The sequence below is a fragment of the Eptesicus fuscus genome, chromosome 9 (assembly GCF_027574615.1).
Source record: "Eptesicus fuscus isolate TK198812 chromosome 9, DD_ASM_mEF_20220401, whole genome shotgun sequence".
NCBI lineage: Eukaryota > Metazoa > Chordata > Mammalia > Chiroptera > Vespertilionidae > Eptesicus > Eptesicus fuscus.
Genome location: NC_072481.1, coordinates 16,516,627 through 16,541,742, shown reverse-complemented (window position 1 = coordinate 16,541,742; position 25,116 = coordinate 16,516,627). Strand labels below are relative to the sequence as shown.

General features: G+C 54.3%; 1 protein-coding gene across 1 annotated transcript in view; it reads left to right on the top strand.

Moving 5' to 3' along the window:
* The window catches only part of SLC9A1 (solute carrier family 9 member A1), a 50,795-nt gene extending 33,258 nt beyond the window's left edge, over positions 1-17,537 (top strand). Inside the window, exons 2-12 of the mRNA XM_008148023.3 lie at positions 4,549-5,009; positions 8,139-8,389; positions 9,156-9,373; positions 10,184-10,386; positions 11,869-11,958; positions 12,361-12,431; positions 12,551-12,724; positions 13,007-13,121; positions 13,243-13,344; positions 15,132-15,204; positions 15,784-17,537. Of these exons, the coding sequence (XP_008146245.1) occupies positions 4,549-5,009; positions 8,139-8,389; positions 9,156-9,373; positions 10,184-10,386; positions 11,869-11,958; positions 12,361-12,431; positions 12,551-12,724; positions 13,007-13,121; positions 13,243-13,344; positions 15,132-15,204; positions 15,784-16,115 (2,090 nt within the window). The 3' untranslated portion in view covers positions 16,116-17,537. The remainder of the gene's footprint in view (positions 1-4,548; positions 5,010-8,138; positions 8,390-9,155; positions 9,374-10,183; positions 10,387-11,868; positions 11,959-12,360; positions 12,432-12,550; positions 12,725-13,006; positions 13,122-13,242; positions 13,345-15,131; positions 15,205-15,783) is intronic.
* The last annotated feature ends 7,579 nt before the right edge of the window (positions 17,538-25,116 follow it).

The window sequence follows — 25,116 nt, the reverse complement described above, 5'->3', positions numbered from 1 at the left end:
AAAGCTATGGGTGAATGTGTGTGTAAGAGCGAGAGTGTGTGTGTTCCCTCAGTATCCCCAGTTGCCCAGTGTCACCTGTACCGGACAGAATAAGAAACACCTCTTCCCCCTCTCCCCCCCCCCCCCCCCCCCAGTCTCTTCACCTAAGAGGAGACCAGTGCCGAACTGTGTCAGCGGGTTTGCCTGTGGCTCGGAAATGCTGAATTCTGCGCCTCGGGTCCTTGCTCTGGCAGCAGCGGACACCCCTGCAGAAAGCCATGTGGTCCGAGAGGTCACTGGACTTGGAGCCTCATGGCCTCGCGTGGTGCAATCGTTCACATGACCATTAACACCTTTTGAGTCTCGGTTTCCCTACCCACGTAGTAGAGGATTTGCGTGTTTTCCACAGCCTGTTCCAGCTCTCACAGCTCAGATCTGATTCTGACACTGCCCCACCTCTGATTCCATGCTGGTGACATCACCACTGCCACAAGCGTGTGCTCCCTCACCTGGTGTCAGTTTCCTGCACTGTGAGGAGACACTTCCGGCCTGCAGGATAGGGACAGCTGGTGGAGTCAGGGCCTGGAGAGAGGACCCGTCAAACCTGAGCTAGGTACCTAGTGACAGAATCCTCCGCCTTGCCCCTGGATGCTGCTTTCCCGTGGGCAAGGAGCCACGCATGGATCCCAGACCTTCCGCCTCAGCCTGGGTTTGGCCCTCCCCTTCCCTTGCCTGTCAGGTCCCAGAGTTCCTCCTGAGGGGCAGGGCCTCCTAAGGGGCAGGGCCAACACCGGAAGACCTGGGGAAGCACCTGGCTCCAGCCCCAGGAGCTCTGGGAGCTGCCTTATTTGGAAGGGAGTGCACTGTGTCCAGTCAGGAGGCCTGGGACCCAGGCCTGGTGGCCCGGGCCTGTCCTGCCTCCTGAGCTCCAGGTTTTCTCTCATAGGAATGCCTCTGTCTCTTCACCTGTGGTGGAGACCTGGTGGCGCAAAGGTCCTGAGGTTGAGAAAAGCATGGTGATCCCCACGAGCCCCTCACAAAGGTTCACCCTGCGCCCCCTTGGTGTCCCCAGTGCACAGCTCCGGCCTCGCTCAGAGAGCACACACGCACTTGAGTAAAGGATCAATTAGCTCTCTCTGCTACAAGTTAGAGATGCTTGAAGCTAGAGTAGAACTCTTCCCTTAGACCCTGGGGAAGCCACTGACTCTTGCTGAGCCCCAGCTTTCTCTTCTGCAAAATAGGGACAATGCCTCTCCCACAGGGCTGTTGTGAGGATGAAAGCGATGCTGGGTGCCAGGCCCCCAGCACAGAGCCTGGCTTGTGGTGCCCCTTTAGGAGTAAGGAACATCCGTCATGTTACTGCTCTTGGCTTGTTTCACGTGCCTCCCCCCCGCCCCTCCCCAGGGCCTGTGGCCCCTCTCTGGGTCTCCAGTGCACTGTCTGGCACTTCTTAGGGCCAGGGAAGTTTTGTGGGCATTTAAAAGATCTGACCTGCGAGGTAGAAGTGGAAGCTACCAGCCACCTGCCCTGTGCTGTCTCCTTAAAGTCTGCTTCTCCTAAGGCAGCCATTGGCGCTCAGCTCTAGGGCAGGTGGGGGTCGGGTGCTGACAGGGTCGCTGACTAGAGCTAGAGCTGGACTCCTGGCCTTGAGAAGCTGCTTCCTGGCTCCTGCCTGCAGGAGGAGCTCAGCTCCCCTAAACCTCCATGCCATCCTGTCTGCTCTGGGAGTGGTGCCATTGTCCTGTTTCCACCACTTTTGCATGGGTTATCTTTCCTTGCTGGGTGCTAGGGAGAGAGAGGAAGCTGAGTGACAGCTGTGGGTTGAAGATGATGAGAGACATCAGAGAAGGACAGACGGGGTGGTCAGGGAATGCTTCCTGGAGGAGGCAGGCAGAAGCTTATAGTGTCAGCCACACATTGTGGGGGTAGAGGTACAGGAACAGTGTTCTGAAGAGACAAGCTGGACTGCGTGAAGATCTGCAGGAAAAAGAGGGCATGGCTTATTTGGGGGAATTACAAAGAATTTGGCAAGGCTGAAACGTAATAATTTATAGTAGGGAGCATGGGACATGAGCAAGACCAAATGATGGAGGCAGTGCTGTATAGCAGAGACTTGGAGTCAGTATGACCTCACCCTTCCCAATACCAACCAGCTGACCACTGAGGGTTTACTGGTGGACACTGCAAAGACTGGGGGACATTTTAGCAAAAGAGGTGACTTTTGGTCAGGTCTGTTTTGAAGTCAGGACATGATGGCTTTGGGGTCCTCTCCTGGCCTAGCATGGAAATGTTTCTTTTCCCCCCTCAACATGTTTGAATGTTTCCTGGGCACTTCACACTGTGACAAGGTTCTGGGCCTAGATAGTATTTTGAGTGTGAGTCTTGACCTGTAGCTATTCTGACACTACCCAGATCAGTACCTGAGAGTAGGAGGGGCTTTGGACATGGAAGGGATGTTTCTCCTCCTTCCCAAGGACCACAGGGGTAATGAGAGCAGAGATCTGGTCAGGTAGGCTATTGGGAATCACATGAGTAATGGCCCAGCCTTGTGCATTTTCAAATCAGTAGATACTTGTTGAGCATCTACTGTGTCCCCGGCCCTGGGAATCCTATGTAATAAAAGGCTAATATGCAAATCTACCAAACTGCAGAACCACCAGTTGCTATGATGCTCACTGACCACCAGGGGCAGACGCTCAACACAGGAGCTTACCCCTGGTGGTCAGTGTGCTCCCCCTGCTCAGCCAGAAGCCAGACTCATGGCTAGCGAGCGCAGTGGTGGTGGCGGGAGCCTCTCCCACCTCTGCAGCAGCGCTAAGGATGTCTGTCTGCCAGCGTAGGCCTGCTCCCTGCGCGGAGTGGGCCTAAGCCAGCAGTCAGACAGCCCCTGAGGTCTCCCAGACTGCAAGAGGGTGCAGGCCAGGCTGAGGGACTCTCCCCCCACCCCACCCCCGCCCCAAGTGCATGAATTTTGTGCACTGGACCTCTAACCTACCTAATAATAGACAAATATGCAAATTGACCGTACCTTCGCTATGCCCGCAATTGGCCAGGAGGCACGGGGGGGGGGGGGTGGGACTCGGGGGAGCCGGAGGGGCCGATTGGGCCGGCGGGACGCTGAGCTCGTGTTGCCAGCGGTGGCTCAAGCTCAGCGTCTGTGCCATGGCTGTGCTGCGGCACAGAGGGGCCTCTGGGCCAGGGAGCTCACGTCCCACTGCGGACCATCAAAAGCGGGGGAGCTGGGTGCCTGTCCACTCAGGCACCCAGCCCCTGTGATCAAAAGCGAAAGCGTGTAGGGGACCCTACACATGCATGATTCAATCATGCACCGGGCCCCTAATATAAGTATAAATAGATATGGAATCTGCCTGCTCAGAGCTTACAGGGAGGAAAGCAAGACCTTTTACCTTGAGCAAAGTGCCAAACCTTCTTAACCAAACTGACCCTGGGGTTATGGTACCCAACATGCAGCGAGATGCCCAGGCCCTCTCCCACCTCCCAAAGCTGGCATTGAGAGAAGCTGTCTCAGAAGGGGGCGCTTGCTACCTCCCAGCTCTGGGTGTAGAGGCCCGGGTGGACCCCTGCAGAGTGGCCCGCTGCTGCTGGCTGACCAGGACCTGGCTGGGGGGATGGCTGGTGCGTCTTGGGCTGAGGGGCATGTTCAGGCCTTGATAGGGAGAGGAAATTGGACGGGTTGACTTACAGAACTGCAGGGTTTGATGGGAGCTGGGGAGTCTGTCCCTGGAGTTTGTCCTGGTTCTGCTACTCATTTGCTGTTGTGACCTTGGGCAAGCCCTTTCCCCTTTTTGAGCCTCGGTTTCCCCTCTTTAAAGGAGGCGGGTTGGGCTAGAAACAGGGTGGCAAGTAGGTTTTGTCTCACATGCAAAACTGATTGATTGCGCTTGGCTTCTTACGCAGCTGTCTGGGCTTGGCAGGAAAGCATGCACGTCCGGGATTGAAGGTCGCTGCATGCATTCTGCAGGGCATGATCCTCAAGCTCCATCCTGCGCTGATACGCTTTGGTTCTTCTGTGCTTCCATCTATCTCCTGTGTCACTTCTCCACCAGCCTGTGGCCTGCCTTCTGCTTAAAGCCTTCATGATGGGGAACTCACTATCTTCCCTCAGACAGAATTGTTAGGTTGTTATGCCTGGTCTTGAGCCTGCCTCCCTGAACTTGTGCCTGGATGATGGATGGCTTGGGTTCAGGCCTAGGTAATGCCTTTGTACTTGGAGCCTCAGGGATGGATATATAATTTCTGCCTTCTGGAGGCATACAGAGCCACTGCTTTCTGTATTTTATGACAGTGACAGAGATAGCATCTGAATATCCTTTGAAAAAAGCACTTTAAAAACATTGTCACTTAGCTTATACAGCAACCCTGTGAACCCTGTGTTATTATCCCCCCCATTTTACAGCGAGGAAGTTGAGATTAGAGCGTTAACAGAATGGCCCCTGAGATCAAGCCAGTACCCCTCTGGCCAGCTTCCTTTCTCCTCCCCAGCCCTGTCCCAGCCTTCTGTTCCGGCTCCCCACAAGCCACAGCCTCCCGTTCTCTCGCCCTCCTCAGGTTTCCATGTGATTCCCACTATCTCGAACATCGTCCCGGAGAGCTGCCTGCTGATCGTGGTGGGGCTGCTGGTAGGGGGCCTGATCAAGGGTGTGGGTGAGACCCCCCCCATCCTACAGTCGGACATCTTCTTCCTCTTCCTGCTGCCACCCATCATCCTGGACGCAGGCTACTTCCTGCCGCTGCGGCAGTTCACGGAGAACCTGGGCACCATCCTGATCTTCGCCGTGGTGGGCACGCTGTGGAACGCCTTCTTCCTGGGCGGCCTCATGTATGCCGTGTGCCGGGTGGGTGGCGAGCAGATCAACAACATCGGCCTCCTGGAGAACCTGCTCTTCGGCAGCATCATCTCGGCCGTGGACCCCGTGGCCGTGCTGGCTGTCTTTGAGGAGATTCACATCAACGAGCTGCTACACATCCTCGTCTTTGGGGAGTCCCTGCTCAATGACGCCGTCACTGTGGTGAGGGGTTGGGAACACACCCATGTACACACAGGGCACAGACCCCAATCCAAGTCCAGGGTGACCCGCATCCGCCTGCTAATAGTCGTAATAAGACAGCAGATGCCCAGTCCTGCTTACTGCGGGCCAGGCATCATGCTGAGCATGAGACATGGGTGATTTTACTTAATCCTCATGGCACCCTTGGGAGGTGCTTAATATTCTCACTTTATGGGGGAGGATTAGGCCCAAAGAAGTTCAGTAACTTGCTAGAATGTGAGAGAACCAAGGTAGAAGTCAAGTCTGTCTGACCCCGGGCCTGAGCTCTTGGCCTTACCAGGTCGTAGGCTCCATCCCTGACTTGGATTGTGATATGATCTTGATTGAATTGCTTATCCTCTTCCTGGCTCAGTTTAACCTGTATGGACCGGTTGGGAGGGGTGTTTCAGCTTTCATGTCGGTTATGCCTTAAGTTAAGAGGTTCATATGTGCAGAGTTCTGGGGCAGCACTGGAGGAAAGGGACCTTGCTCCCAGAACCCCCAAAAGTGATTAAGTAAAATGGGTTGGCCGCTTGCTCACTGTGTGACGTGAAGCAAGTGGCTATACCTCTGGGCATCACAATGTGGCAGAGGAGTTAGTGCTTCCCTCCCAGGGTCTAGTGAGAACGGACAGCCCCAGCGCAGGGTCTGCAAGCAGCAGCTCTAGATGCTTGCACGTACCTTCCTCCCAGCCGGTTTCCTCAGGAAACAGATATGTGTATGTGCAACTCACATTGTGTTGTGAAAACATCCCTCCTCCCAGAGGGGCCCCTCAGTAGCTGCACACACAGGAAAACACAGGGGCACGTGTGCACCCCTGCATGCTTGCACATGCACCCCCTCTTCTCCACCTCCAGCCCCTCAGGAAGCTGCACCTCAAAGAGGAGGCAGACAGTGGTGGTCGGCTGCTGACAGCCTTGGCTTCCTCTCCTTCCCCCGCCCCCTCCTCGGCTCCTCGTGAGGTGGCAGAGCAGCAGCCTGGCTTGAGCAGGCAGGCCGTGGTCCTGGCCTCTTTTAGCGCCCCCTCTCGCCCGGAGTCGCCACACGAGCCTGTTTCTCCATCTGTAATGGGTTGCAGGGTTTTGACAGGAGTCACGCTCACGAATGTCTGAAACCACTGGGTGCCAAAGGTGAAGTCCTCCCATTGGATCTGGGTGTTGGATTGTCACTACCAGGGAGCAGTGGGGCGTGGTTGTGTCAGGTAGACACAGTCTGGCCACCTTAGGCCCATGCCACACCTCACCACAGCAGTGGCAGTGGTGGTAGTAACTGCTGGTGTTCATTGAGCACTCCCTGTCTGAATATGCATTGCCTCATCTAATCTGCACAGAAACATGAGGTGGGTGCTGTTGTTACGCCCATTAAAATATATATATATACATATTTTTTTATTTTTCCAGAGAGGAAGGGAGAGGGAGAGAGAGATAGTAACATCAGCGATGAGAGAGAATCATTGATAGGCTGCCTCCTGCGTGCCCCACACGGGATCGAGCTTGCAACCCGGCATGTGCCCTGACTGGGAATTGAACCTTCACCTCCTAGTTCATAGGTCAATGCTCAATCACTGAGCCACGCCGGCCGGGCTCTGCCCATTTTTTTAGTGAGGAAACTCAGGCACTGAGAGGTTACCTAACTCATCCAAGGTCACATTCTCTGATAACTGTTGTGGCCGAGGTTCAAATCTACACAGTCTATGAGTCCAGAGCCCAGATGCTTACCACTATGCTACACCGCCTCCCTAGTCCCAGTGACAGCAATACCAGGCCGGAAAGGCGGGCCTTGTCCTCTCTACCCACCCCATTGGCCCAGGCAGTATACCCTGAGGACCCATGATATCTCCAGGCTGGGAGTGAGTTCAGGTAGCCCCGGGCTGAGAACGCACCTGCCGTCTGCTGCTGACCTGCCCTGACTCCCAGCTCGGGCCCTCTCTGGAGCTCTGGGTGTGATGTGAGTGCCTCCATTCCCAGACAGAAACCTGAAGGCTGTCTCTGAGCTGCTCGGTCTCAGAGCAAGTCCCCACCCCCTCCCTGCCTCCAGGGGCTGCCCAGGTACTAGGAGCTTTGGAGGGTCCCCTCTCAGTGATGCTCAGCAGCCCCCTTGTCTGGAAACTTCCCAGCTAGTCTCCTGACACCTGTCTAGGAAAAGGTCAGGGAGCCAGCACCTGAGAGAGGGCAGAACCTCAAAGATGAACCTGCTAGGGAACAAGTTCTGGGCCCAGTTCTGCGGCCCCCAGGCTCGGGGCGCTCTCGCCGCTCTGAGCCTCCGTTAGCGAGGGGGCAGCCACCCGTGGCCCACCTACCTCCTCGGGCTGTTGTGCGTCAAGCAGGGTAACCATCGTCAAAGGGCTCTACCGTGTCTGAAGTGCCACTTAGACATCTGATGAAAGTGTTACAATGACTGTTTATTTCCTAGTCCAGGAGGTGGGTTGCCTTAGACTCTAAGGCTTAGAGAACCTCTCATTCATATCATCTGAACTTGGCTGTTCATCACAACCACCTGGGAGCTTGTTGAGTAGCGATTTCTGTCCGCCCCACCCCCCACCCCCTGGCAGAGACTCCAAGCAGGGTCACATGTATTTTCAGAAAGTGTCAGAGGTTAAGAAGTCCTGTTGTAGTTCATTGTCTGAACCGTCCCTGCTTTATGCTGAAGGAGGGTCACGATCTGCCCAAATCACACAGTGAGGGAGGCCCACAGAGCAGTGCCAGGCGCAGTTAACACTGTCATGGGCGCGGATCTGGGCATTCTGCTTTATTAACTAGTTTCATCCTCACATCAGCCCTGGGAGGTTGGTCCTATTACCCCCACTTTGTGGAGAGGAAAACTAGCACAGGGAGGCTGAATAATCTGCCTTGTGACGACTCTGGGGAGCAGCAGAGCCAGAGTCCAGCCCAGCAGGTGGGCTTCAGGGCCCGTGCTCATAACCAGCTGGGCACCGCAGGGCCCAAGCAAGGCCCTCAGAGCACCTGCTTGGCACTAGGGCTTCTCTGTTACCATGTGGCCTCTTCCTGTGGCCATGGTCATTGGAGGGGAGGGGATCACACTGGTCTGACCCCAGGGAGCCTTGGGGCAGGACCCCGCCCCCCTGCCCACCAGCCTGCTTACCTTCTGCAGGTCCTGTATCACCTCTTTGAGGAGTTTGCCAACTATGACCGCGTGGGCATCGTGGACATCGTCCTCGGCTTCCTGAGCTTCTTCGTGGTGTCCCTGGGCGGGGTCTTCGTGGGCGTGGTCTACGGGGTCATCGCGGCCTTCACCTCCCGATTCACTGCCCACATTCGTGTCATCGAGCCGCTCTTCGTCTTCCTCTACAGCTACATGGCCTACCTGTCCGCTGAGCTCTTCCACCTGTCAGGCATCATGGCGTGAGTCTGGGCGTGGCCCGGGGAGGCCACCCACTTGGATTCCCTGGGCTTGTAGGGTCACGGGGGGCTCCCCAGGGCTCAGCCTCCAACTCCAGGGAGGAGACGAGCTCCAGGCTCCAGGCCCTGGGACCACCCCCGGAAGCACTGACGTTAAAGTTCTGGGAAGTCCAGCCTTGCTGCTGCTTGCCCTCATTTGTCTCCTAGGAAGCCCTTGGCTGTAGCTGTTCCCGTCAGCAGCCCCAGTGAGGAGGCTCAAGGCTTCCGTTGAAGGGAGGAGTCCTGGAGGTCCTGAGGCCTCAGCTGGGTCTTGACGTCAGAGAGGGAGATGCAGAGGTGTTCCCAGTGGGAGGGCTTCGGAAGTGCAGAGGCGGAGCTGGCTGGCGGGATTCGGGTGAGAGGGAGGAAGCTGGGCCAGTGGAGCCCACGTGAGGGAATAAACCCTAGGCCACGGCCAGGTGTGATGGATTCCTGTTAGGCAAGCAGAGAGGCAACGCGGCATCGGGGACAAGGCACAGCCTTTGGAGTTGGTCAGACCTTAGTTTGTGTCTTAGCTCTGTCACTCGCCCGCAGTGTGACAGTGGGCAGGCGACTCAGTTCCCCTCATCTGACAGAGCACAAGAATATGCGGGGCTGAGGACTGAGAGCAGGTGTGGAAAGCCCATAAGAGGGGCTCAGCAAACAGGCCGCTGTCAGCCTCCGGCAGCGGAGGGGCTCTGGGAGGGTGCAGCTCGGCGCCGAACCCTGAACCCTGCTCTTCCCCACCCAGACTCATTGCCTCGGGAGTGGTGATGCGCCCCTACGTGGAGGCCAACATCTCCCACAAGTCCCACACAACCATCAAGTATTTCCTGAAGATGTGGAGCAGTGTCAGCGAGACCCTCATCTTCATCTTCCTCGGCGTCTCCACCGTGGCCGGCTCCCACCACTGGAACTGGACCTTTGTCATCAGCACCCTGCTCTTCTGCCTCATCGCCCGAGTGCTGGGTGAGGTCCCGCCGGAGCCGGGGGAGGGGGGCGGAGGGGGAGAAGGTGTGTGTGTGTGTGTGCGCTGCAGGCTGTGCTGAGCCCTTAGGGAACAAGTCTGATCTCTGGGAGACAGTCAGGGTGTGTTGGAGTGGAGGGGCCTCCGGGACCCTGCGGTTCTGGGCCTGTTGGATCTGAGGAAGGACCTAAGGCAGATGACTGTAGCGCTTGCAAAGCTGCGTGCAGCTCCTCCAAACCTGCGCTGCCACTGGGGCTGCACATGGGACCTCGGGTGCTTGCACTCTCCAGACACACCTCCCTCGGTGACCGCTGCTTCCTCACCCTGGATCTCACTGACTCCTCTCCGAGATTCGGCCTGTGGGCCTGAGCCTGACTGTGTACTGTTTTAAAACCCCTTAATCGGGTGCTTCGTCCTCCACAGATGCTGAGGGCTGAGGTTGGACCCAGACCTCTGCATTGTATAGTTTTTATTATGGGAAATCTCAACCCAGACAAAAGTAGACCCCATATGCCCGTCATATTTATTCAATAGCTGTCACCCTGTTTCATCTCTTCCCCATCCTCCTCCCCACCTTTGGCCGCTGGAGGCCTCTTTGATGTCTCTACAGTACATCCAGGTTAGGGGCCCCTTAAGAATCCACCCAGCTCTTGGTTTGAGAGAGTCGGAGCACCCTGGGCTGAGGGACCTAGGAAATGAGTGAACTGGGGGGGAGGGGAGGGGGGCGCTTACCAGTGGAGGCTTCCTCCAGATAGAGGAAGCCAGGAGCGGCTGGAGACAGCCTGACCCCTCTTCTTCCTCCGCCCCGGCAGGTGTGCTGGGCCTGACCTGGTTCATCAACAAGTTCCGCATCGTGAAGCTGACGCCCAAGGACCAGTTCATCATCGCCTACGGGGGCCTGCGAGGGGCCATCGCCTTCTCCCTGGGCTACCTCCTGGACAAGAAGCACTTCCCCATGTGCGACCTGTTCCTCACTGCCATCATCACCGTCATCTTCTTCACCGTCTTTGTGCAGGTGCTGGACTGGGTGGAGCAGCCCTGCCCGGGCACCCGACTCTGCCAGTGGGAAGAGGAAGCACGTGACCCAAGAGGGGGCCACGGGTTCTAGTCCCAGCTCCACCAATACCTTGCTTCACAACCTTGGGCGAGCCACTCCTCCTTTCTGGGCTTCAGTTTCCTCAGTTGTTAAGGGGGAATTGTGATGAGTCATTGTGAAGTGACCAATCGGAATATAAAGGAGTGAGAATGCTGCCTAACTTAGGAACCCAGTGGGAGAGAAGTAGGTACAGTTAACAGGCCCAGGATGCTCATTATAGGGCTTTAGGAACGTGACTTCATATCTAGGGCCTCAGTTTCTGCATCTGTAAAATGGGAACACAGGGAATTGGAAAGGTTGCTGAGCCAGGCAGCAGGAAGTCTGGAGTCAGCCCAAGCTCTGCTGTCTCCATGACCCTGGGAAAGACCCTCCCATTTCTGGCTCTCAGTCCCCATCTTTGAAGTGAGGGGACTGGACTAGATGATCCTGAAGAATCCTTCCCGCTTGCTGGGCAGTGGTTTCTGTCATTTGAATGACCCAGGCTTAGCTGAGAGCCCTCCCCGACCCTGCTTCTAGTCCCCAAGCACGCCCAGCCTGGGATTGTGTGAATCCACTTTACCTGACCTGTGACCTTGGGCAAGTGAGAAAACACTGGGCCTCCGTGTCCCTGCCATCCCCTCCGTCTTTCCTGGACACTAATCCTGGCAAGCATGATCCTGCCCAGGAGAAGAAAATGTAGAGGAAACCTTGGGGCGGCACTTATTTCCTGTCCTTGAAGAGGAGATGGGGCTGCCTCTTTTGTCCTCTTGCCCTGCTTACATTCAAAAATACTTTATCACCTTGCCTTTGCAGTTGTATATGCTAATGGCTTTTCAAGCCCACTTTCAATGAAGGCAGCATTGAGGTGGTTTGAATCCAGCTCTACTACTTCTGTGAGACCTTAGGAAGTTACTGAACCCCTGGACTTCAGTTTCCTCATCTGTAAAATGGGGACAGTGGAAGAACCTCCCTCTTCTGGTGCTGTAGGTGTTAAGGAGCCGACACTAGTAAAACTCTACTGGCTCTGGCCCGTGGCAGTGTGCAGTTCAATTAGCTGCTGCCGCCGTTACTCGGTGCCCCTTGGCCACAGTCCTGCCAGGGGCGCAGAGCCCAGGTCGTTCTCCCCATTAACCTTCCTTGGGGTTGCAGAACACACTGTGGTGGGGCCCACACTTAAACCCAGGCCCTTGACCCCTGGCCGGGCCTGGATGTGGCTGGGTGGGCTCTCAGACCTCTGACTGTCTTCAGGAAGAGCAGGCCTTGGGGACCTGCCTTTATAGAAATGCTCACATGGAGGTTGGGATATTGGGGCTTTGGAGCAGAGGGCATCCCAGCCTCAGAGGACCCCGGGGAGATGGGAGGCTGCATGGCCTCCCTGTCAGGATAGGAGAACTGGAGGCCTGACACCCACCTGCCCCCTAGGGTATGACCATTCGGCCCCTGGTAGACCTCTTGGCTGTGAAGAAAAAGCAAGAGACGAAGCGCTCCATCAACGAGGAGATCCACACGCAGGTACTGGACGCTGGGCCCTCGGTTGCAGGAGAAAGTTTGGGGAGTAGCTAGTCCCTGAGTCCATGCCTTGGCCCTTATCCCAGGACCAGGTGGTCCTTAAGCCTCCTGAGGTCACAGGTCAAAGGGAGGTGTAGTAGGAGCAGCTGGGAGCCTGAGGAGGGAGCATCAGGCACAGGTGGGTTCAGAGAAGGGAGTTCAGCCATGCCTCAGCGGCAGAGGGTTTGAGGTGCCATGGGGCTCAGGATGAGTGTGGTATGGGCACCACCTCCTGGCTGCTGCTGGAACTACAGGGCTGATCTGCACAGAGAAGCACTAGTTTTGAAGGTGGGGGGGCCTCTTCAGAAGTCTTGGTAGGGAAAGAGCCCAGTAGTGAGGCTTGACCTGGCCCTGGGCCCGTTTCAGTTCCTGGACCACCTTCTGACAGGCATCGAGGACATCTGTGGCCACTACGGCCACCACCACTGGAAGGACAAGTAGGTGGCAGGCCTGGTGGGTACGTGGGTGGGGAGGGGCAGGTAAGGGTCTCCCAGGGCCTGGGTGTCACCCCACCCCGAGGAGCTGGCTCCATCCACCTTTTCCCTTCTCCCACCAGGCTCAACCGGTTTAACAAGAAGTATGTGAAGAAGTGCCTGATAGCCGGCGAGCGCTCCAAGGAGCCCCAGCTCATCGCTTTCTACCACAAGATGGAGATGAAGCAGGCGATCGAGCTGGTGGAAAGTGGTGGCATGGGCAAGATCCCCTCTGCTGTCTCCACCGTCTCCATGCAGTGAGTGCTCATGGCCAGCCTGGCAGGTTCTGCACCCACACTAACCCCTCAACACCAACCTGGAACAGGCCACGCTGGGGCTGGGGGCGGTGAGCAAGGCCCCTCTGTCATCCTATCAGGGCTGGTGAGAGCTGCAGGGCCACACTGAGGACCTGAGGCTCTGGCCCCCGACCCCCACCCCACCCAGGCCTTCCCCTGAGTGACTTCCTTCTGGCCCAGCCCAGAAGGCTCCAGGGTCACAGGAATTTTCTTGGGGACCTAACCTGTGTCGTGTTGTCCCAGGAACATCCACCCCAAGAACCTGCCTGCTGAGCGCATCCTGCCAGCACTCTCCAAGGACAAGGAAGAGGAGATTCGCAAAATCCTGAGGAACAACTTGCAAAAGACCAGGCAGCGGGTGAGGGGCTGCTCCCCGCCCACCCCCCTCCAGGACAGGAGCCCCTCTGCCCCCTGGCGGGTCCAGCCCTGCCCCACACATGTCCGGGGCCTGCCCTGCCTGACAGCTGTTCCTTCCGCAGCTGCGGTCTTACAACAGACACACCCTGGTGGCAGACCCCTACGAGGAGGCCTGGAACCAGATGCTGTTCCGGAGACAGAAGGCCCGGCAATTGGAACAGAAGGTGCTTCCGGGACTGGGGTGGCCCCTTCCTTTCTCTGGGCTCTTCCTCTTCCTGCGCCCCGCCACCGAGCCCTTGTGCAGATAGAGCACTCTGATCTGGGGGTGTTGTTTCTTTGCCTTCTCCACCTGTTTCAGAAGCTGAAAGCTGAGCCCAGGGCAGGTTCCAGAAAGGCTTCCTCCCCGCTAGGAGCAGTGAGGAGTCCAGGCCCCTCACATATCCTCAGGCATCTGTGCTTTGACTCCTCTTTTTCTTGTGAGAAAACTAAGGCCCAGGGGAAAGGCAGGTGCCCAAAATCACAAAGCAAGGCACACCTCATTCATTCACTCATTCATTCATTCAGGAAACATTTGTTGAGTGGTCTTTAAGTGCTAAGCCTCTGTGAATCCAAGTGAGTCAGCCCAGTCCCTCCCTTACGGAACTACTCATGCAGAGGCCCGTGTAGGACAGGAAGTGGGAGGGGCTCTGAGCACCTTGCACAGGGAGGGCGTGGGGTAAGTTTAGGAATCAGAGCCATGATGGGGGAGTGTGGGCAAAGGAAGGTCCAGGCAGAAGGAAGAACATGTGCATAGGTTCCCAATCACAGATTGTGGCCCATTCTAGAAACAGAGCGTTCAGCCCTAGCTGGTTTGGCTCAGTGGATAGAGTGTTGGTCTGTGGACTGAAGGGTCCCAGGTTCGATTCCACTCAGGGGCACATGCCCAGGTTACAGGCTCGATCCCTAGTAAGGGGTGTGCAGGAGGCAGCCAATCAATGATCTTCTCTCATCATTGATGTTTCTAGCTCTCCCCTCCCTTCCTCTCTGAAATTAATAAAAATGTAAAAAATTAAAAATAATAATATTTTAAAAAGGAAACAGAGGGTTCAGCTTTCAGGGAAGATTGATAATGGAGTAAGGTTGGGGCTTTATTCTACAAGCATGGAGAGCCATGAAGGGTTCTATGTAAGGGAGTGACATGGGGAGGGGTGGAGGCAGCCCAGATTAGGGTGGTGGCAGGGGGAGATGGAAAGGAGTGGGTAGATTCAAGAGACATTTATTTATTTTTTTAATATGTTTTTATTGACTTTTAGAGAGAGAGGAAGGGCTAGGGGAAGAGGGACAGAAACATCAATGAGAGAGAAACATCCATTGGCTGCCTCCTGCACATCCCCTACTGGGGATCGAGTTGCAGCCCAGGCATGTGCCCTAACTGGGAATCAAACCAGGGATCTCTTGGTTCATAGGTCAAGGCTCAACCACTGAGCAACACCAGCCGGGCTCAAGGGGCATTTAGGAGGGGGAACTAGTAAGACTTGGTCATCAGTTTGAGGTGGGCTGAAGGAAGGGGAAGAGGAGTCAGGGGTCATGTCTAGCCTTCTGACTGGGGTAGGTGGGAGTGGTGGCTGTGACAGGGGAAGCCAAGAAAGGATCAGGGTTATGCGGGGAGGTAAGAAACAGTTCGTTTCCAACATGTTGCATTGAGATGCCTGGGGGCCACCCAGGACCCGGGCGTCCACTCCTGAGTTGACGTTATGGATCTGTACCTCGTGGGTAGGTGTGGCTGCAGCTAGACTGGGAAAGTGTCACCACGGGAAAGGCAGGGCGGCGCAGGAGGTGCAGGGCCACCCAGGAGATTGCATAGCTTGAGGGGAGCCTGGCCAAGCCCTCAGGAACCCCTGAAGTGCCAGCATGGCACAGCCCAATGAGGAATTGCCAGGAGGGAGCGGTGCCCACGCACGCCCGTGGCCAGCAGCCTCCGGTGCCATCAGCGGGGTTGCCTGAGCTCACACCTGTCTGCTCTTCCTGTCAGATCAACAACTACCTGACAGTGCCGGCCCACAAACTGGACTCTCCCACCATGTCTCGGGCCCGCATCGGCTCAGGTAAGGCCGGGCCCAGGGTGCCTGGTGAGGGGCCTTGCGGCTGGGCGCTCAGGGCCTCACAGAGCCAACGGGGAGGACAGGCTTCTCCTCCACTGACCTCCCAAGTCTTGAGCTCCTCCTACATCCGGTGGAGTGGGGGGTGGCCTTGCTGCCCTCCCCGGGGACAGGTGCTCCAGGTGGGCTGACGGTGAAGGCTGTGCAGGGAGCTGGGTGCCGGGCAGCGGGGCTGGAGGGGTCTGCACCATCGGGATCTCCACGAGGGCGGACCTTCTCTCAGGCCTGGGTCCCTGGGGTGTCAGTGACTCGGAAAGGAGCCCTAATTCTTGGTCTGACGGGAACACACATGGGAGCCCCGGGTGTGAGGGGAGGAACACAGTCCTACCTTTGAGGTCCCAGACGGGATGATAGACTATCTGATGAGGGTTCATAAAGGCCCACGAGGAGTAATTCTGACACCAGGATTGCTGCATTCGCAGGGGCTCTGTGGGAGCGGCTCGCACGGGCGGAGGTGGGGCGCATGCTGCTCAGGGCTCAGGGCTCAGGGGCAGAAGCCAACCGTGCCTTGTTCTTGGTCCCCAGACCCGCTGGCCTATGAGCCGAAGGCCGACTTGCCAGTCATCACCATCGACCCCGCCTCCCCGCAGTCGCCCGAGTCTGTGGACCTGGTGAATGAGGAGCTGAAGGACAAGGTCCTCGGGCTGAACCGGAACCCCAGGGTGGCCGATGAGGAGGATGATGACGGGGGCATCGTGATACGGACCAAGGAGCCCTCTTCCCCCGGCACTGACGATGTCTTCACCTCCGGGCCCAGTGACAGCCCCGGCTCCCAGAGGATACAGCGCTGCCTCAGCGACCCAGGCCCCAACCCTGAGCCTGGGGAGGGAGAGCCTTTCATCCCCAAGGGGCAGTAGCGCTGGGGCCAGTGGGCCATGCCTGTCCCACCAAAGACTCTCCCACCAGAGCAGGGGCTGCTGGGAGCTGGGGGCCTCCCCTCCTTCCTGACCTGCATGGCAGCTGGGCCCAGCACGGCTTCCCCTGCCTCCTTGGGAAGCTCCCCCGCGACCACCACCAGAACTGCCTTCCCCATCCACTCGGCAGCACTGCTGGGCTGTGAGGCAGACCCTGCCCCTTCCTGTCTGGCTCGCTCCCATCCCCAGAGGAGGGCCTCCGCGTTTCCCAGACCTCGGTGCCCCCTCTCCTCCATCGCCCTCCTCATGCAAACCAGTCTTACTTTCTAACCAAAGAGCCTCTGGCTCAGCCTGGGTCCCACCTGGGAAGGGAAGGAGCCCAGGCCTCTCTTGGCCTAGGCCAGGCCCTTCATTAACGGAGGAAAGATGCGGGGGAGCAGATATCTGACCCACCCTCCTGCCAGCTTTGTCATCCTGGCCAGCGACCCTGACACGCCCTTTCTCAGAGCTGCACCTCTGAGCTTCTCTGTGTGGAGTTGGGGCGCTTTGGACCGTGAGTAACTCAGCTTTCCCAATTGCTCCAGCAGGGACCAGTGAGCCCCCCGGCGGCTGGTGTCAGGAGAGAGGCCTTCAGGGGCTCCAGACAGTGCTGCCTTTTATCTATTTTGTTCGTCCCACTTCCATGTAGGATCTGTTTGCACAGAGGCCATTCCTGTTTTTAAAACATTTTCAAAGCCCCTGGCTGAACGAAACCATGGCCCTCCTCCAGAGAATCCCCCTCATTTGGGCCTGTCTGCCCAACACTCCCCAAGTCGGTCCTCTGCCTCCTGGACTGGTAACTGTGGCCCCAAGACCCTGATTTCAGAAGTGAACCCCCAAATCCAATCATGGTCCTCTCCCATTCACAGATGCTGGGCCGTCTGGTCCTTTGCTCTTGGGCCTGCCCTCAGTCCTGCTGGCCTGTTCTTTCTCTCATCCCTCCCATCGGCCCCAGGAACCCCTCCCTCTTAGGTCCCCGCACCCAGCTGGCTGTGGAGCCCAGTCCTCGGGGAGCAGACCTCCCCTGAGCATTGCCCACCCGGCCGGGGCTGGTGGGTGGGCAGAGTCCTAGGCTCCCGGGGCCTTTGCTCACAGGCACACAGTCCCATCCCCACTGCTACCATGGCCAGGCCCGGGGGAGTGGTGTCTGTCCTCCCCGGGGCCCTCCCCCAGGATCGTGCAATAGTCAGAGTCCCTCTTCCCAGTGGACTGGGCAGCGGGTGCTCATCTGTCCCCCTCCATGCAAGTGCTGTTTTGGGCAGGAGTCACCATGCAAGGGTGATGTGACAACCATGTTCAAAGCCACCACAGCTGCTGCTGCTCTGCCGCCTGTACAGAAGAAACCAAATTTTTTTCATATTCTAATAAATCCATATGAGTTTTTAATAGAGTCGAGGGCTGTTTCCTGGGAACAAGGGACTTTGGGGCATTGGGGCCTGGGGACCTGAAAGGCTTAGCTCAGTGGCTGGCACAGAGAAACACTTAGTCCCCGTCAGCTGCTGCTGCGGTTGTTACTGCGAGCCGGCATCAGGGACACAGCCGTGAGCAGAGCAGCACGCTTACGCCCCCTCCCCCTCCCCACCCACCCCGTGCCTTCAGCCTGGGGAAGAGCAGATTCATCAAACATTCACATAAACCAGGGAAAACCCAACGTGTTTGTGAACGAAAGGCGGGTGGTGAGGAGGCCTTTCCTAAGTGAGATCCTAAGAATGAGCTGAGGTTAACCAGGTGACGACTGTTTTAGAGAGTTCCCAAGTATTCTAACTGGGAGATGCACAGGGAGCACCCTAGGATCTAACAAAAAGACCAGTGTGGCTGGGTCAGGGTGAAGGAGGGGAGGCAAAGAAGGGCCCTGCCGTCCACGGTTAGGGTTTTGGTTTATACTAAGGGCCATGAAAAGGTTCTCGCCTGTAAGGGGGGACAATAGCCCCTGAATGAAATGTGCTCCGGTGTGTGACAGGCTCAGCACAGAGCAGGTGCCCAGAGTGCGCGGAGTTCCGCTGAAGTTCTGACCACCAGAGGGCAGTGGGGCCTTGGCTCCTTGGAACCTGGGCTGTCCAGGAAGCATCTCTGCCCAGCCCGGGATCTCGGTACAGAGCTGATTTGACCCACGAAATCTGAAGTATTCAGTGCCAAGGACTGTAGGGAGGGACCATGCCATTTCTGTATTAGTTGGTGTCCCATCAAGAAACGGATGGTATGCTCAAAGGATACTGAAGAGCCTTCAACTAAGGGATCCTTTACAGGGATGTGGGCAGGGGACCCACCAGGGAGGGACCCAGGGAGCTCACCCTGCAGGAAGCCAGTACCACCTCTATGCCTGAAGGGTAAAGGAGAGAGCTGTGACCAAGGAGGGGGTTGCCCTGCTGGAGCCGCAGCCCTGGGGAGCAGAACGCAGCCCCTGCCAGGCAGGGGCCCACCAGACAAGTATTCTGACTTGAATTCTGCTGGTGCTTCCAGCTGGAAGCCAGAATGAAAGGCCTCTGAGTGGTTTCACTGAGTTCAATCCACACGGGTCAGCCTTCCAGTAAATGGAGCAAGAGAAGAGTGGGCATAGAGGGGAGCAGGGTATCCGAGCAGAGTGATTTCTTGTGTCCCCCACCATCCACTCTTGTCCATTAGATGCAAAGCTCACGTCCCTATGGCTACAGAATTTCAATTTGGGGTGATGAAAACGTTTTGGAAATCGATTGTGGTGATGCTTGCACAACTTTGTGAAGGTACTAAATGCCACTGGTTGTTCACTTTAAAATGGTTCTCTTTATGTTATACTAGAGGCCTGGTGCACGAGATTCATGCACTGGCGGGGCGGGGGGGTCTCTCAGCCCTGCCTGCGCCCTCTCACAGTCTGGGAGCCCTCGGGGGATGTCCGACTGATGGCTTAGGCGGGCAGCAGGCCTAAGCCATCAGTCGGACATCCTTAGCGCTGCCGCCACTGCCACTGCGCTCGCCAGCCATGAGCCATGAGCCCAGCTTCTGGCTGAGCGGTGCTCCCCCTATGGGAACGCACTGACCACCAGGGGGCAGCTCCTGCATTGATGTTCGGTCGATTTGCATATTAACTTTTATAGGATGAGTTTCACCTCAGTTTTTTTAAATGGAAGGGAAAAAGTTTATTTCCAACAGGACCTGTTTGTCACGTTGACCATATCCTTATCCTTCAGTCATTCTCACCTTGAGCCAAATTTAAGACTTCAGTCATCACTAAGGCTCTTTCAGTAAGACAGGAGGAAATAACAAAAACCTGCTACAGCGCCCCCTGCTGTATCTGGTCACAGGCTAAGTGAGCAATCATACATCGTCCTTCCACCCCTTCCATGTTCCTCTTACCAGTGGACAGGACTTTAACTTACTGGGTTCTTTACCTGGTGGGGTGTCCTAAACCTTTATTCCTAGGCCAGTGGTCGGCAAACTCATTAGTCAACAGAGCAGCAAACGGCGGCTCGCAAGCTGCATGTGGCTCACAAGCCGCGGTTTGCCGACCACTGTCCTAGGCAGTTCAGGCTCTTATTGATCTTAGGTTTGTCAGGTTGCGAAGCTTCCTGATAACTGTCATAGTTGTACTGGAAGATCTGAGAGGCACCCAGGAAATCCTGGATGCAGACATAGCCTTCCTGCCCACCCTCCATTTTCCTTCTGGTCATCCAGATTAGCCAGCCTTTCTGGTACAGTTGATACCCCTCTCTGCCTTTTGGTTCAGTAACACACACAAGCTCAAAATGACCAGTGGAGCCCTGGCCAGTGTTTCTCAGTGGTTAGAGCGTCAGCACCAGAGTCGCAGGTTTAATTCTTGGTCAAAGACATATACTTGGTTTGTGGGTTCGATCCCCTACCCCGGTCAGGGTGTGTGTAGGAGGCAGGCAACCAATTGATGTGTCTCTTACATCAATGTTTCTCTTTCTCCTCTACCTCCCTCCTTCCCTTCCACTCTCTCTAAAAATCAATGGAAAAAATATCCTTTGGTGAGGATTAACAACAATAACAACAAAAGACCAGTGGGAAGACCTTCCAGTTTAAGAAACCATGTCTGTGTTCTCCGGGGGAAGTAAGCATTCCTCCTTTGGGCACCAAGGACTCCAGACCCACTGAACACAAAGTTGAGGGGATGGAAAGTAAAAATTTCTCCAGTAGGTTACTTGGAAAAAATAGTGAGAAGAGCCACTCCCATCCCTGGGCCTCTCTGTGTTCTGGATGTGAGAGAGGTGAAGCCATATATTAGCCACTGATTTAAAGCAGGGGTGGGAATGTCCGGCCCATGAAATCATTTGGTCTGGCCCTACCAAGGCATTAAGGGTGAGTTAATTAAATGTTTGACCAAATATAGCAGGCTGATTTTTAAGTTCATCGTTTTGTATGGCCTTCGAATGATGTTATAAATATCCACAGGGCCCTCGGCAGAAGAAAGGTTCCCCACCCCAGATTTAAAGCATGAACTGCATCCTGGCCGTCAATAACCTAGCCTTGCAGGTGGTGTCTCCAGCTGGCACTGACTGTCCAGTCAACAGCTCTGAGTGACAGGCCACATGGTAAGTCCAGTGTGTTCCAGGGGGAGACCATATGCCCTTCACCCTATAATGAAGATAGGCGTGTGCGGGTAGCATCGTGATGAATCAGGTATTCTGGAAAGTCCAGAAGTGGTGGTGCAGAAGCATTGCAGGAAGGAAGTCCATATCTGGAATACACATTTGTTACCATGAGGTAATAAAAACCATTCCTTTTATGAAACAAGGGGGCACTGAGGTCAGCCTGCCCATAGGTAGCTAGCAGGTCATGCTAGAGCAGTGGCTCTCAAATTTTTGGCCTCAGGAGTCCTTTACACTCTTAAAAATTACAAAGGGTTTCCTATGTGGGTTATATGTATTTTACTGGATTAGAGGTTAAAGCTGTAATAGTAACTTGACTATGGGCGGAGAACACAATACAATGTACAGATGATGTATTATAGAATTGTACACCTGAAACCTATATAATTTTATTAACCACTGTTGCTCCAATAAATTCAATTTTAAAAAAGAAATTAAAGCTTTAAAATATTAATTTATTTAAAACTAATAAACCCATTTCAGGTTAATATAAATATAACCTTTTAAGTAAAAAACAACTTCTTCAAAACAAAAATTGTGAGAAGAGTGGCATTATGTGACATTTGTGCAAATCTCTCTAGAATCTGGCTTACTAGAAGACAGCTAAATTCTGAAATCTGCTTTGGCATTCAGTCTGTTGGACACATCGCGTGTAGCCTCTGGAAAATTCCACTGTCCACTTGAAAGAATGACAGTGAAAATGACAAAGAATGTCTTGGTGTTAGTATGAAAGTAGATTTGGCCTCACAAAGCCCATGAAAGAATCCTGGGGACCCCACAGGGGTTCGTGGTCCCGTTGAGAACCGTTGTCCCAGGGAGTGGTACCATATTGAAAACACCTTGGTCTTTGCTGCCAGCAGCTTGGGCACTCAGCAGTTCCAGATGCCAGATCAGATTTGGTAAGGGAAGTGTGTTGAGCCCTTGTATATCAGTTTTCTACGGCTACTGTAATAAATCACCACAAACATAGTGGCTTAAACCAACACACATCTATCTCACAGTTCTGGAAATCAGAAGCCTGCACTGCATCTCACAGGGCTAAAAGGAAGGTGTTGGCCAGGCTGTGTTCTTTTCTGGAGTCTCTAGAGAAGAATCTGTTTTCTTTGCCTTTTCCAGATTCTAGAGGCTGCCTGTATTCCTTGGCTTTTGCCCTCCTTCCATCTTCAAAACCAGTCATAGCCAGTCAAGTCTTTCTCACATCACATACGCCACTCTGACACTGGCTCTGCCTCTGACTTCCACATCTAAAGACCCTGGTGATTACATCAGGCGCACCCAGATAATTTAAGGTCAGCTGATTAGAACCTTAATTCTATCTGCTACCTTAATTCACCCTGTGCCATTAAAATAGATCGCATTTACAGGTCCCAAAGATAACAACGTGGACATCTTTAGGGGTCATTATTCTGCCTACCTCACTATAAATAGCCCCTATCCCTGCCAGCATGGTTGCTTTGTAGGGGGGCCCATTGAGCAAGAACCAGGGTACCCGGTGAAAGAAGTTGACGACTACATTTGTCCACCTGATTATTGAGAGCCTCCTTCAAAATGACCCCTCAGGGCATTTGTGTGGGTGAAAAAGAGTTTTGCCACTTGTGCCCCTTTCTAGCAGTCCATCCATATCTTTCCCTTAGACCTCCTCATCATCAACCTTGGTATTTCATTTATAAACATGTTTTTATTGATTTTAGAGAGAGAGGAAGGGAGAGGAAGAGAGAGAAACATCAACATCAATTGGCTGCCTCCTGCATACCCCCTGCTGGGGAACAAGCCCGAAACCCAGGCACGTGCCCTGACCGGGAATCTAGGGAATCTAACGGGGAATCTCCCGGTGCATGCGTGGACACCCAACCATGAGCCACGTTGGCGGGGCAATCTTGGTGTTTTCAAGTCTCTGACCAGCCAGCCAACTTGCCAGCCACTGCTCAAAGTCGATCTGTAAGTTAGGTCATCTTTTCTTTCATGCAAAATGGACAATAGATATAACTAGAAGATACCCCTTTATCCTTGTCTTTTAGAGAGAGCCTGACTGTGGCTTTAAGGCAGGAGTTGTCCATTTGTGGGAGGTGCTAACATACAGACTCGCTTAGAAATCATGTCTGTCCTTTTTCCTCCATGTGAACTGGTCATCATAGCAACTTGCCCAAATATGGGTTTAGGGAGAAGCAGTGAAGCCATAAGTGTAGTTACAGTAAGGATTTGATCCACCTGCTCATGCACTTTCCTTGTACCTTCTGGACTTGCTCAGACCTGATCTCGTATGCACTCTTTAAGAACAGAATGCTACCAAAAATAAAAATAAAAAGAACAGAATGCTACCGTGCATGTCCAATGGCATGATCAGATGGATCAGATAATATCCAGCTCTTGCTATGGGTCACTTGTTGTCCCACAGTGAGGTACTCAGTCTCTACGTGTCCATTTGTGAGCCAGGAGCTGTTTTTAAGTGCAGACTGGTTACTGGCAGAGCGGGCATGAATTAATCCCAGATCCCAAGGTCTGTAACTCTACTGAGACACTCCTACTGGAACTTGTCCATACAGCATCTTTTTCTGCCATAGTCACTTGCAAATCATAAAGCTCATGTGACAGGGCAGCTTGCTCTGCAGTCTGGACCCGCTGCAGAGTCTTATGTTGCTGCAGCCTCACTCAAAACTTGCAGTCCTATGGGTTTCCCAGTAAATGGGTAGAACAGCACTGACAAATCCTATATAATAAAAGCCTAATATGCTAAGTGTCCAGTCAGCCATCCAATCAATCTAAGTGCAACTGCTTGCTATGATGTGCACAGACCACCAGGGGGCAGACAGTCAACTGGCCAACCAGTCGCTGTGATGTGCACTGACCACCAGGGGGCAGATGCTCTGACCAGTAGGTTAGCTTGCTGCTGGGATCTGGCCGATAGAGACAGGCTGGACACACCCTGGAGCCTTCCCGAGGTGCCTCCCCACCAGGGGGCAAATGCAGCAAGCAGGCAGGTGGTAAGGAGTGAGGGATCCCAGACTGCAAGAGGGTGCAGGCAGGGCTGAGGGACCGCCCCCCAGTGCAGGAATTTCATGCACCGGGCCTCTAGTATGTTATATGTTGCCTCAAAAATCCAGAGTCCCATTCAACATTCTGCTTCTTTCTTCGTAGTGGGCAATAAAGTTTTAACAATTGCCTTTCACTTTAGAGGAGATTTTCCAATGTGCCCCAGATCACTGAATATTCCAAAAAGTTTATTGACATGACATGCTTCTCAACTTTTGTGAGATTTATTACCCTTCCCTTGGCACACATATGTTCTACTAAGAATCTAAAGTGTTTGCAATTTCCTGATCAGTGGGCCCAATTACCATAAGTCATCAATATAATGGACCAGCATAATGTTGTGAACTATAGCAAGGTGCCTATGTCCCTTTGGACTGCAATATGACAGAAATCAAGAGACAAAGCCCTGAGGTCGTAGAGTGAAGATGTACTGCTGTCCCAGATACACAAAGGCAAACTATTTCTGATTATCTTTACTTAGTGGAATGGAAAAGAAAGCATTTGGGATCAAAGATGTACACCAGGCCCAAAGTTGTGTTGATGTGTTCCAGTAAAAATGTCATGTCTAGGATCACAGCTGCAATTGACATCCCACCTAAGTTCACAGTAATCTATGGTCATTCTCCAAGGCCCACCTGGTTTTTGCACCAGCCAAGTAGGTGAGTTAAACTGAGTCTTGGTAGGAATGACCACATGTACATATTTCAGATCTTTGATGGTGGCACTAATTTCTGAAATTTCTTTAGGGATGTGGAATTGCCTTTGGTTTGCTATTTTGATGGTGGTGAGATTGTAGTTCAGGGACTTCCATTCGGCCCTGCCACCCCTAAGAGCTCTCATTGCATGAGTCAGGAAATCAGCAGGGAGATTCTGCCAGTTAATTTACAGACACGGGATGGGTCTGTGGTCCCACTGGATCCACGTGGGCTTAGAACAGATTGGAAGCCTTGAACTTGGGACTCAATGCAAGAAGAGAACTTCAGAAAGCCTCTAGGGTAGTTCTGAAGGGACCTTTGCTCTCTAGTAGCTACAGGGCACATATATGGCAAAGGACCAAGCCTGGGCCCTGACTGTCAGGATCCCAGGGTTGCAGAGCCAATGAGATGAGCAGCCCCACCATTTGGAAGGGCACTGGTCAAGAGGGAATGGGACCCCAAACATGGGGTGGGGACGTTTGGGTAGAATTTTGAAACCCCAACACCCTCTGAGTGCTTAACTCCAGAAATAATCAGGAAAGTGCAAAAACTATACTGAAATACTACTATACACACACCAGGTGGGCAAAATTCAAAAGTCTCACAGACCAGTAGTGACAGAGTGTGAAGCAATGGGAACTCTCATACCTGCTGGTG